We start from the raw sequence: 14,264 nt of genomic DNA on the forward strand, positions 1-14,264 counted from the left end.
CTGCCCCATACTTCCAGTCCATAGATGATGTGTGGGAGAACAGTGGAATTATAAAGCATGATAAGTATATGTTGAGGCACAACTTTGCGAATATGTAGGAATATGCCTGTAAGTTTGCTTATTTTAGAATTTACAGCAGTTATTTGTGGCTTCCAGGACATACACTGATCAATTGACACTACAACAAATGATGCAGTATCAGTTTCTTGCAGTATTGTATCTTTAAGGCGCATAGATCCAGTGCTATCCACTGTTTTCCCTTTGCTTTTCAGAATTAAGTAATTCGTTTTAGCTAGATTTATCGTTAGCTTATTCGCATCACACCAATTTGTGATATTTGTTAATTCATAGCTTATTGATGTCATATCAATAATATTACTTCTATCAGTAAAAGTATGGAATAAATTTGAATCATCGGCATACAATCTTAAGTCAAATAAATCGGAAGATAATGGTATATCATTAATATATACAAGAAAAAGTGTAGGTCCTAGAATTGAGCCTTGGGGAACACCACAAGTAATTGCCCGTTTGGAGGAATTAACACCATTTATACCTACAAACTGATACCTGAAAGTGAGATAATCTTTTAACCATTGAAGGGACAAACCTCGTATAACATAATATTCTAATTTCGATATTAGAATATCATGATTTATGGTATCAAACGCTTTCGAAAAATCAATGAATAACCCAAGTGTTGGATTTCCCTTATCAATTTCTTCAAGAAGATGTTGGGTGAGGCTGATCAAAGACAGTTTGGTGCCATGTTGCTTCTGAAAACCATATTTGTGTTTGTAAAATGTGTTGTTTTTCTCAAAGAAGTTTAGATTATTTTGATTATTAACCATTTTTTCCCCCAAAAAATGCTTAGTAAAGGCAAAATAGAAATTGGTCTATAATTTCCTGTGTTTTCTGTGTTTCCCTTTTAAAATATAGGGACAACCCGTGTATTTTTAGAGTATTTCGGAATTTACCTTTTATGAATGACAAATTCAAAACGTGGCACAATGGTTTCGATATATGATCAGCTGAATCCCTTATGAGTTTTACACTAATATTGTCGTAACCGGTTGCCTTGGCAACATCTAGAGATAAGAGCATCGTTTTGACATCCTCTTCAGTTACAGGTTGTAGGAAAAAGGTATTCGAAGCATTACAACCGAGATATGACATATGATCAGGTATTGTTGAAAGTGAAGTGTTAATTTTCTCAGCAAGATTTGGTCCAATACTAACAAAAAACTACATACATACATACATACATACATACATACATACATACATACATACATACATACATACATACATACATACTATACATACATACATACATACATATGGTATATAAAGCATGGTATGGTTCTCAAGTATAAGTAACGCATGGTTGTTAAGTCTGTCCTGGCTTCACCATAATACCCAGAATTGGAGATATGGACCTAGCGTCCATATATCAATCCCGGGCATCAATATGCCGACCTTTGCGACTGACACCTCGCTTTAGGACGCTGTGTAGGGCGCCACCACGGGTAGGAGTGTGCATAAATCAGTTGTTTTGTTTTTATTAAAATACATTTTATTTCGTAGAAAGTACAGCTTATGCAGCAGACCCCATCAACCTGATGAAAAGTGGACGCACACAAGAAGGTCAAGAGAGCTCCGATTACTACTACAGCAGTTTTCATTCCGGTCTGTTTAAGCTGAGAGAAACCGACAAAATCTACATGAAAGTGTTTCTTCCGAGCACAAATGTTGTTTTAGATAACCGACAAGAATCAACCTATATGGGGCTGTACATGGTTGATGAAGGCTATGATATGTGAAGAGTTTATTGCGTGTTTATCATCAGTTCCGACTCTTCTTACTAATCAAGGAGTTTCCATTCTGTTTATCTTTATTCTTATTAGATTCGGTTACCCAGACTATATCTGACTTCCGCCACACCCAGCAGAGAGGAGAACCCAGTGGCAGATTCTGGGTAACCGAAACTACCTTACTCGCCACCTTTGGAAAGGATAAGTAAATCTTCATCACATGACTGTAAATTGCTATTGCTATATTATTATCCAGTATCATATTGACAAATCAGATAGGTCATTTTATACCATGTACAGTGTATTATCCAGAGTTACAAAGCGAAGCTTGGCATGTACGATATAGTAATGAGTTGCCTCTCCCTCCTCCCATGTAACAACTCACCTTATTGGCCAATATGTTTCCCATTAGTAGAAGTCACATTAGTGATTAGCTAGTGGTGCTATAATATCCACAAAAATTTACTCGCAGTATAGTTTGTAGGGTATGGCGAGTAGGGCGCCCTCACACATCGCCCGGGCGTCCAACAAGGTGGTTGCATGTATTATATAGGGTTTAATAGATTGGAAATAAAAGGAATAGAACATCCGGGATGTTTGATATAATACTTAATGATTGAGAAATTAGTACGTTTAATGTTTATATATATACGGAATGTTGTGTTATCAAAATCATTACACTATATCTTATGTTCAATGACCTTCAGATTTGAACTTTTACCAAACCGTCCCATCATCACATTTAACGGTACAAATGAATGAATGAATGAATGAATGAATGAATCAATCAAACAATCATATATTGTCATGCAGTATTATCAACAGTACAACAGTGGAAACCGAACTTTCAGCTAATTAAGATAGAAACAAACTACAACTATTGTGTCCACATGTGTTAGTATTAAAGCGATCGAATGGAAGCAATATTTAGTTTAATTGTACTCACAGTAGGGTGGCGTTTCTGACGATTTCTATGATTGTGTAGGGTACATTTTGGGGCCTTTCTGTGTTTATTTCTACTATACAGTATATCGTGATTACAGGGTGATTATATCTACACAATGACGATACCCCTACTACCAACTAGCTTAAGTCAATCAATCAATCAATCAATCAATCAATCAATCAATCAATCAATCAATCAATCAATCAATCAATCAAAATAATTCATAAAATGCCAGCAGACTCCAGAACTGAAGTACTGTTTGGCACCAATAAGGGTTAGTTTGTGTCTATATCTTAGTACGCTGAAAGCCTAGTTGCCATAGTAATACCCATGGTTTTTTAAAGGCACACCATGGCATATTTGTGTACTCAAACTTTGAGTCGCGTTTTTATTACCGTTGTTATTTTTATACAAAATTTGTACAAATAAATATTCCTCATTTTCACTGCTGATGGTGACTTCATTTTCTTTATTAACAATTGATTGACTTTTACAACTAGTAACACTGAAGTAAAGCACTTTCTTTATGTGGTACACTCGTTTACAGCATTCACATTAAGTGCAAAAGTATACTGTTTCAATTGGTTTATTTACAAGCCTAGCATGTGGCCTTCTCATGTGTTAAACTAACAAATGAAACAGTATACTTTCACACTTGATATGGATGCTATAAACGATTGTAGTGCATACAGAAAATGCTTTACTTTGGTGTTATGGGTTGTATTAACAAATGAAACAGTATACTTTCACACTTGATATGGATGCTATAAACGATTGTAGTGCATACAGAAAATGCTTTACTTTGGTGTTATGGGTTGTACTTGATATGGATGCTATAAACAATTATAGTATACAAATACAGAAAACGCTTTACTTTGGTGTTATGGGTTGTAATGTGGTATCCTTGTAGAATATTTGGCCTGCCTGTCTACGTTGCTGATCTGTAACTTCGATAACTCTCAGCTTGTTACAGAATTGTATATCAAGTGCCAGGATATTGTAATTTGAAAATATGGCCCTATACGCTGATTGGTCGATGACAGTTACAATAGCTATTTGGGGTCACAGGTCAGACAGGCTAATATCTGGCTGATAATTATCAAGTGTTAGAGCAATTGTCAAACTTGCAAACAGTGATAAACAAACACAGATACAGACACAAATCAAACTGTGTCAAACACAAACACACACACACACACACACACACACACACTCCCCTCCGCCTCTCTCTCAGTTCAAAGTAATTGATCTAACATGAAATAAGCTGTCACTGTGTAGGAAAACAATGGCTCATGAATATCGCATAGCATTTATATACCATTGTAGGAATCAAACTAAAACACTGGTCGATAGGTATAACTATAGGTTGTGACTTGAAAGACGTGACATTGAATGTGACAGAACTCTACAAATAGGGGGGTGTGTCCAAAAAACCTATTGGTCACCCTATATACAGGATTGCCCTATAGGATCCTATAGGGTTTTTGGAAGTGAATAAACACAAAGGAATTCAAAATGCATTTTAACATGAAGATTAGTTCATTGCCATTGAAATTAATTTTGAAGTCTTTCACAAGACATGATAGTAACTAATAGCTGCATGTCATAAATATGAAATATTTGTTAATCAAGTATAATAGTAGGGGTAATACCAACTAATGACACTACATATTATCATCTTTCATATATCCATTTAATATAAAATAACAATCAGCTGAAATTTTGTAACATTTCATGTCTTTATTATATATCTGTGTCTGTAGCTATGTTTTTGTGTTATAGTTCTTTTATATTGCATATTATATCCTTACCATATTACATAAAACTGTATGTATGTATGTATGTATGTATGTATGTATGTATGTATGTATGTATGCATGCGTGCGTGCGTGCGTGCGTGCGTGCGTATGTATGTATGTATGTATGTATGTGTGTATGTATGTATGTCTGTATGTATGTATAATGACTTCAAAACAGTAACATATCTCAGTATTATGTATTATATTTAATTTCTGCAAATAAAGTAAATATTATAACAGGACCCTGTTGACATGCGAGTATAGGTGTGACTTACAGGAGTATTGAAATACCCAACATTCAGTCACTACTCTGGCATTCACTGGTATGACTTACAGGAGTATTGAAACACCCAACATTCAGTCACTACTCTGACATTCATACCCCACGAGGTCCTGTTATTATTACATATTTTTATCTGAAACAAAAACATTTTGTAAAAATGAAATTGTGAATTCAGGTGACTTCATGTACATCATAGATTGCTAAATAGCAAACATATATGCAATGACAGTTATTGGCAATTAACTGCAATACAAACATATATGCAATGACAGTTATTGGCAACACAAAACATCCCTTACATGGTGTCTGCTCTGTAGACACAATTAAGATAACACACAAACATCCCTTACACAGTGTCTGCTGTGTAGACACAATAAAGATAACACACAAACATCCCTTACAGTGTCTGCTGAGTTTTGTTAATGATAACGAGAACAAATACAAAAGTACAGAGCAGACACTGTAAGGGATGTTTGTGTGTTATCTTTATTGTGTCTACAGAGCAGACACCATGTAAGGGATGTTTGAGTGTTATCTTTATTGTGTCTATCTCAACATAACACTTTATGATCAGTCTCCCTGATCTTAATAGTTCATTTAATAGCATTTGAACTAGACTATACAGGTATATACAACCATTGCATAAGGTTTCTTGTAAATATAAGTTTTATAATTACACATATCAAATATGACACATTCATTTTGTTATCATACAAAGTAGTATAAAATACTCACTTGCAAGTTTCCAGTATGAGAAAAAGTATGTCACTCAAAATAATATGTTTATCATTCTTACGGTTAAATTATCAAGCAAGAAGACCTACAAGAGAATGTCATCTGACAGAGAAGTAAAGGGGCACAAGCTGAGTTTATACATATTTGGGCATAGTTTATACATATTTGGGCATAATTTATCCATATTTGGGCATAGTTCATCCATATTTGGGCATAGCTTATCCATATTTGGGTATAGTTTATCCATATTTTTGCATAGTTTATACATATTTGGGCATAGTTTTCGCTGCATATTTAAAGTACTCCCAGTATTGTACTTACTGAAACATACTTAATAGCATTTCTCCCAACTAGTAATTACTTACTTGTTTATAAATACTCCCTTGGGAGAAAGAGGATTAACCATCACTTGCAATTGACTGAACTCAAACCTGGTATTACGATATAACCCATAAATGATCCGATGACATAATTTATCATACATATCAAAAAATGTTCATGAAATCCACACTATGCAATTGACTCTTCTATCAATGCCAAAAAACAATCATGATGTTATAGAAGACATGCATTGACATTAACATTATACTGGAATGTGGTTTTATTAAAAAGCATTTTCTGTTTTAGTAAAAAGCTTATAAACTGAGTTTGTGCCACTTTAAGAACTGCATGGATTGCTGCTTAAAAGAATTTACTGTAGCATTCAGCTTTGGTGAAGTGAAAGAATTCAGCAGTGTTAATCAAAGACAGCGAGTCTTCTGCTTAAACTTTGGTCATTATCACTTTCCTTTACAGCAATCTAGAGGGTAAAATATAATTATAGAGAATAACAGAAAATGTGTTTTAACTCTTTAAATAGGTAATTAACATAAAGAGATATACAGGTTTTTGTAAAAAGAGTAATACACTTATTCCCAACAGCATACATGTATGTCATCCAATTCTTGGTACCTTGAAATAGAGTTGTAGTGCGCGCCTAGGCGCGTTGTGAAAATAATGAACATCTATTTGATTTCTTGGTTGACACTATAACTTCTATTCCATGTACTACACATGCATTACTAATGGCATGTATTGACAGTCTTGTTCTATGTTGACCCTCTAGCATGAAGTGAAATACTATTGCAGGTACCAAGAATTTGCAATCCACTGAGTAGGCTTAGTTGCAAAAGATGTAGGGTTTATTTGTAGTTGTGGTAATCTTTAATTTAGGAAAGAAAATCCTCACAAAGTATCTGATTAATCAAGACTGGATTATTAGCAATTAAAATAAAGTAATGAGATGACAGATTGTTCAAAACATGGATTCGTAATTAGCAATGCAAATAAACTACATTTCACATGCACTACCTAAGATTGTAAGTTTGCAAAAAAAATCTATAGGAAAGTATGTAGTAAAGGTTACCTAAATGTTATAATTACACGAGGTATATCATTAGAACAAGTCAGTATGGTGCTTGCATAATACCAATATCAGCTGGCATGCTGCCAATGTGTCAACATAGTGTTGGCATGATGCCCAAATGGTTTTGGCCTGATGCCAATATCACACAGTATGGTGCCAATACAATGATCTACATAATACATCTCATATACAAATTATTCTTAGATAAAAGAGTGCAATAATGTACATGTATGTACTTGTCAACTTTATTTAAACAAATGATAATTAATCCCAAGTAGCCATAGTTACGACTTATTGTCCCTCCCTATGATATTTGCTCTATTTTCAAAATATTCATGTCATACTTGTTGAGATAAATGATTAGCCCCTATCCAACATCTCCCAGGTTTATAAATTGTGACGACCAATAAAATGGCCGGAGTCTTTTAGATCTACTTTTTATTCACAACCATCAGTGTAAACAGTATCATCAATGACTAACAACAATGCTTAATTAGAAGAGTTGAACTTTTTCCACTGAAAGCTTGCGAGTATTTTCAACAGGCAAAAATTACTGGAAAATAGTGAACACTAATAGCTACCAGGACTTCTAGATTTGATACAATATCTCAACTGGACAGGAGACAAACATTAATGAACACACAAAATGATGAATAATTATTGAAACAGCAAGATTATTATGAAACGTTGACAGTACGAATAAAAACATAGTGAAATTCTCCTATTTGACACCACAATGTAGTTCTGGAATGTTCTAAAGTGTTCTCCCTTGAAATGAAATTCTGCCCCTGTTGTTGAGTTGTTGAATGTTCCATGTCAGTGTACAAGTGGTGTGTAGCCCATAATGTCTTGAAATGTACTGAGATTCTGAACACATTACTTAATTGTGTAGATGATCTATGTGATTGGTGGGTGAGTCCTTAAAAGAAAGTACTGTAAACAAAACAAAACAGAACATTACACATGTGAGACTAAATATCAAATAAATACTGAGTGATTGCTAGACTAGAGAGTAGTTGTTGGCCTTTCAATCTGTGACCATTCACAATGACTAGCATGATCTGATATTGAGCACTATTTACTGAGTTGTAACTGGAGCATTCGTTTAAATGTAAACCAATGATGTTATTGCATCCACAGATAACTTGGAATTAAACTGGAAGGTGGAGTTCAGATGTAAACATAATTATGAGCAAAGTACATAGGCTATTACAAGTGCTTGTCAGTGTCTGATGAACTGTCTGCTTGGCAACATCCACTACATAAGATTCAAGTCATCCCATTCAAGGTCTTTTTAATCTTTTACATTCTGTTCAGCACTATCATAGTACAAAGACATCCTCTGAATGTCTTTATAGGGAAAAGCTTTTACCCTTCTGTAATTTGATTTTTAAAATGAGTCCTGATTGTAACTTTTATCTTGTTATTTTTTCTGTTAATTTTTTACGGAAAACTCATGAATGTTAGGGTTCGGTGTAAAATAACACATCATGCTAGTTCAGGAGTGTAATCATCAGATTCAAATGCTAATGACTGAGTCTTTATATGACTTTATGTTGGTACATATTGTTTACACTTGGGCAAGCTAAGTGACTTATTTTTTACATGTTATTGCTAACTTAAAGGCTTTATGCTTACAGCTAGCATGGCTATAAGCATATGAATAGTTAAATTAGGTATCACTTCCCTAGGGCCATATCATCTATAAATCTGTAGGACAAACAGTGATTCATCATTGAAAAAAATGAAATATCAACCAACAAAGAAACAATTTGTAGGGTTAAGGTCTTTGCAAATTTAAGTGAATTTGTTAGTAAATATATACATTTTTGGGGACAAGTGTCATGAGATGATAGGCCTATATGGAAGTATTTCTAGAAGTGATAGTCTTTACATATGAATGTAATTTACATATAAATAAATAGGCTGATATATGTTTTAAATTGTAACTTAACTTAATGTACAACTGCCATCAATGTTTTGTTCATTACATTTACATTTAATTGATGAAATGATATATTTTCCATATTTTTTCATGAGTTTGTTTATTAGCAGTTGATCAATTTTATGAATTATTTGATCAACATTTTGTTTTCATTGTGTGTAATATTAAGCACTTTAATCAGCCAATCTTTAATGTTAGTATCAATAATTAATTGCCTACAAACTGTTGCTTTTTTGCCAATAAAATTTTTTACATTTGAAGAATTAGGATGTAATAGGTAGGATTAAAAGACTTAGTATATTGTATGTAGATTTTGGAAAAGATATTGTAACAGTGCATGGTTGCAAGAATCAATATGACAGAAAAATACAGTTACTTTGGAATGGTAAATTAGCGATGTTTTGATTGTCTACTACAGACCTTGATTATGGATAGTAGTAGACAGACCAAAATGTCACATTTCTTTTTGTTACATTTACCATTCCAAAGTGACTACAACCAATGACAGACAAGCATTTACAAGTGAAACTTGTTGGAACCAGGGAAAGTAAACAGACAAATAGGATCACAGCATGTTGGAAGTATAGAAATAAGCAGTACATTCCATCATTTGATATGAACAGTGTTATGGCTTCTTTAAGCAATAGCTCACATTCACAGATTATTGAATTGAATTGAATTGAACTGAATTGAATTGAATTGAAATTTATTCCACCAGAGAAGAAAAATGTACACACAAACTTTGAAAGGCAACAGCATGAACATTTCTGGTGAGGGCCATGGAAAAAGTTCCCTAGGAACTAATTAATCAAAGTCTATGTGGACATAATGCAAATAATTAAGACAAATTTGGGTGGGTACGAGTTTCACAATAACAAAAAAACCAAACAATTTTATGTAAATAAAGAGATAAAGATATGTTGAATTTCAGGTTCCCCTGGCATTTTATGTACATGTGAAGTGGCATACATGTCTCTGTACTTCCAATTTGCTGTGCCAAGTGTTATCAAACCAATTTATTTGTTTATTTTCCCTGTTTGTAATACGTTCTGCTTGTATATGTTTATCTGTTGATGGTTGTATATTTTGTTGACCTTTATAAATATTACACAGATTTAATATATTACTATAAATGTTCTATCTATCTATTTATCTATATGCTGGACAAACATGCATATTCATTGCAATTAGCTTCAATTAAAACAATGATGCATGCATGAAAGTTTCAAAACTTAATATTAATTACTTGAAATTAACTTACATTTCATCTTCATAATTCTTTGCTGGTGCTACTGCTATCACCACTTCCAAAATCTCATTTTTCTGGAATTTTAAAGAAATATAAGAAAACAATTATTGAGTTGTAGAAATGCCAGGAAGTTGGTCAAACAGAGGTTATGAAAGTGCCAAATAGGGAACTCATAATCCAGACTGAGCATGCTCAGATGTAAAGGACTATGATTGTCTGTATTTATAGTTTAATACACCTAATCTGAAACTATCAATAGAATAAACCTCCTACAATGGTCCAGTATTAGTTTGTGTGTGGTTACAGACAATGTACCACAATTGTTTATATTTCCCATGATGTACTATTCAGGCTATTCAAGATGGTGGATTTGCAAGTTCCCTATTGTAAATAGCAGCCTTGGATGATGATTTTTACAGTTACTGTGGTGAAATATAATTAAGAAGTCTAGACTGAATACTTACATCAGTAGTTTTCATGGCTTCCTTCAGAATCTGTTCTGCCTGGGTTAATTTCACATCAGTCACCTTTTTGCCCCCAACCATCATTATCTGGTCTCCTTTGTACAGCCCACCTACAAAAAACAACAACATAGATCAGTGAACCTGTGTGTATAGCGTGACAGAAACCCATGATATGTAGACCTGGGGTATTTCTGTTAATGCTTGCAGTATTCACTACCAGTACACAAATTATGAAGATAATAACAGTCAAAGTTTAAATCATCTACACAACATTCCAGAATCTTGCAGTTGTAAATATGAAAACATGTCTTTTGTCAAATAATTATTTGAGACTAGTTATTAACCAACCGTGTCTCCATGCTGCTCCTCCTTCATAAACTTCTGAGACCACAATCCTTCCAATTGGAGAGTCTATTCCACCTTCAATCAGAATTTCCAATGGGCCATCTTTTTGAATTTTCAGAACTCTGATTTCCCGTCCATCAATTTCTCTGTCTGTAAACTGTAAAAGATGAACAGATACATTACAATAATAATAACAGCAGTTTTTTTTCAATGCTTGGGGGGGTGGGGGGGTGGGGGGGTGGGGGGTGGGGCACTGATTGTATTATTTTAAGGATCTTTGTTCACATTCATGTAGTATGATCTGTTTAGAGAAAATATGTACATAATATTCGTACCGGTACCCCTGGACATCACATCATAGTTTATAATAACCCACTGCCATTTAGAGAAAATACGTACATAATATTCGTACCCCTAGACATCATATCATAATTTATATAATTCACTGCCTTTCCAATGGCACAATTTACTTGTCATGTTTAATGTCTAGAAATCCCAGGAATGAAACAGAAGTTAGGAAATAATGCCCTCCTTTACACACTTTTACTTGCCAATAATTAATTTGTGATGTTATGATTTGCCATAATAGTGCTATAACATTAGCTGCTTTGAGATAATGATCTCCATCTTGTTTCAGCAACTGTTGTTACTTGCAACGCTTGAGGATATTCTGATCATCTGTCAAATGTTTACAACATGAACCCAAGTACAAACTATTGGCATATGTATATGGTAGGCGTGCATTCTCTTGTCTCGCACCCCATCCATGGAAAAACCAACAGCTAATGCCTTCAAAAAGAACTTAAAGACATGTATTTTCGCCAGAGCATTCAAGTGTACAGCGCTTCAGAACTGTACAAGGTTGTGGAAACTGGCACTTTACAAATTCACTGACTGACTGATTGATTGATTGATTGATTGATTGACTGATTGATTGATTGATTGACTGATGGATTGATTGATTGATTGATAGCAAAGATGATCAGCAGCACAGATGAAAACATTTATGGCATTATAAATATCATGCAATTAATTTAAACAAACATACTATATAGTACTACATGACTTTTGCATGAGAAGAGACAGACTGAGATAAAATATGAAATACAGAAAACTGAAATTATGTTGAATGGAACCATACAGATGTTATATAGATATAGAGTAGGAAATATCCGACTTTAAAATCAAAACTTTCAATTGAAATAACCAGGAGTATAGTATGGGTATAGCCCTGTTTTCGAAGTCTGATGAGAAAAATAACAACCTATGAGTTCATGTTGTTTGATAAAAATTTGGATGATAAACGAGATTTAATACATTGGCTTCATTGATTTGAACCAATCAGTGTGGAGATGGCATTGATTCGAACCAATCAGTGTGGAGATGGCATTGATTTGAACCAATCAGTGTGGAGATGGCATTGATTTGAACCAATCAGTGTGGAGATGGCATTGATTTGAACCAATCAGTGTGGAGATGGCATTGATTTGAACCAATCAGTGTGGAGATGGCATTGATTCGAACCAATCAGTGTGGAGATGGCATTGATTTGAACCAATCAGTGTGGAGATGGCATTGATTTGAACCAATCAGTGTGGAGATGGCATTGATTTGAACCAATCAATGTGGAGATGGCATTGATTCGAACCAATCAGTGTGGAGATGGCATTGATTTGAACCAATCAGTGTGGAGATGGCATTGATTTGAACCAATCAGTGTGGAGATGGCATTGATTTGAACCAATCAGTGTGGAGATGGCATTGATTCGAACCAATCAGTGTGGAGATGGCATTGATTCAAACTTAAGCGGAAGTGATGTACGAGATTTGCTAACCACTGAACTGCCATTAAAAGTATTACAATAAGGATAGAAGAAGCTAATCTCATATGTTAAGTTTTGCCAAACTTCAGATCAATGCTAACTCAATACATTTTATATCCAAGTTTTTATCAAACAAAGTGAATCCACAACGTATCCTCCCCAGTTAAAAACACTTTTAGAATATATTCCCTGATTTGACTGTACTGAGGATATATTGCTTATACTTACCATTTTTGGGGTTTCACAGACTAAGTAGTGTAAGATTGTATATTGGACATAAATAGTCTGTTACTAGGTACTAACTATGACTACATGTACATTACCCTTCAGCTTTAGAGATACTTTTGGAGCCTTTATTGAGGTCATATCACCTACTTACTACTACTGGGGGAATCACACACAGGATTGTTCGTATACATTGGAACTACATATACATGTTAACTTAGTATACTACATTGCAGTGTGCATATTAGTACTAATTATTAGTGCAAGGGTATATTGTTGTCTGGTACTATATACTCATTGTACATCTTCCTTCTTTGGGTATACTACATTGCAGTATGCATATTAGTACTATTAGTGCTAGGGTATATTGCTATCTGGTACTATACACTCTAGTACATCTTCCTTCTTTGGGTATATACAATATGTACATTGCAGTATGGATGCCAACACAGTATCCAATCATCACTAACCTCATCTAGCTCAATGAGAAATCATGAAGCAATTGTTGTTCATGCAAACAAGTAATTGAAAATGACATAGTCCCCGCTATGATTGGGTTTTAAGGAACTGGCAGTTTATGTTGTCATTTTCAAACCTGGTTAATGTTGTTTGGCCTCATATGGTTGTTTTTGATATCACTACTCTGTTCAAGAATGTCTGAGTTACATTGGCTTTGGACATGAAAACTGTGCCAACAAAATGGCTTGCGGGCAGCCATATTGGATTGTATCAAGACGAAAATGGATATGCACATGTATGTCACAGAACACTGTGCTAATACCAACTTTAAATGAGATCTGTTCAAGCATGTCTGAGTTATGGCTTTGGACATGGAAAATTCGCAAACAAAATGGCTGCCAGGCAGCCATATTGGATCGTATCACGACAACAATGGATTTGCACATGTATGTCATAGAACACTGTCCTAATACCAACTTTTAATGAGATCTGTTCAAGCATGTTTGAGTTATGGCTTTGGACATGAAATATTCGCAAACAAAATGGCTGCTAGGTGGCCATATTGGATCGTATCATAAAACATGTTGACGTGCATATGTATGCCATAGTATGTTGCCCCTGTACCAAGTTTGAAAAAAATCGGTCCAGGCATCTCCAAGAAACGGCTACGGACGGACGGACGGACACATGCACGCACGGACAGACGGAACCCAATCCATAAGTCCCCGTCCGGACTTCGTCTGGCGGGGACTAATGAGTAAACCTCCAACTG

At 34.5% G+C, this 14,264-nt stretch overlaps 2 protein-coding genes across 5 annotated transcripts in view; one reads left to right on the top strand and one right to left on the bottom strand.

Moving 5' to 3' along the window:
• The window catches only part of LOC144448310 (tumor necrosis factor ligand superfamily member 10-like), a 10,079-nt gene extending 6,876 nt beyond the window's left edge, over positions 1-3,203 (top strand). For both annotated transcript variants that reach the window (XM_078138496.1, XM_078138497.1), the window contains one exon: positions 1,588-3,203. In XM_078138496.1, the coding sequence (XP_077994622.1) occupies positions 1,588-1,823 (236 nt within the window). In that variant the 3' untranslated portion in view covers positions 1,824-3,203. The remainder of the gene's footprint in view (positions 1-1,587) is intronic.
• Positions 3,204-5,309: 2,106 nt separating this feature from the next.
• Positions 5,310-14,264, bottom strand: part of LOC144447992 (harmonin-like) — a 37,483-nt gene continuing 28,528 nt past the window's right edge. For all 3 annotated transcript variants that reach the window (XM_078138134.1, XM_078138131.1, XM_078138132.1), the window contains 4 exons: positions 10,989-11,142; positions 10,641-10,750; positions 10,189-10,250; positions 5,310-7,915 (listed from right to left, as the gene is read on the bottom strand). In XM_078138134.1, coding sequence (XP_077994260.1) covers positions 7,903-7,915; positions 10,189-10,250; positions 10,641-10,750; positions 10,989-11,142 — 339 coding nt within the window. In that variant the 3' untranslated portion in view covers positions 5,310-7,902. The remainder of the gene's footprint in view (positions 7,916-10,188; positions 10,251-10,640; positions 10,751-10,988; positions 11,143-14,264) is intronic.

The sequence above is a fragment of the Glandiceps talaboti genome, chromosome 17 (genome assembly GCF_964340395.1).
Source record: "Glandiceps talaboti chromosome 17, keGlaTala1.1, whole genome shotgun sequence".
Classification (NCBI taxonomy): domain Eukaryota; kingdom Metazoa; phylum Hemichordata; class Enteropneusta; family Spengelidae; genus Glandiceps; species Glandiceps talaboti.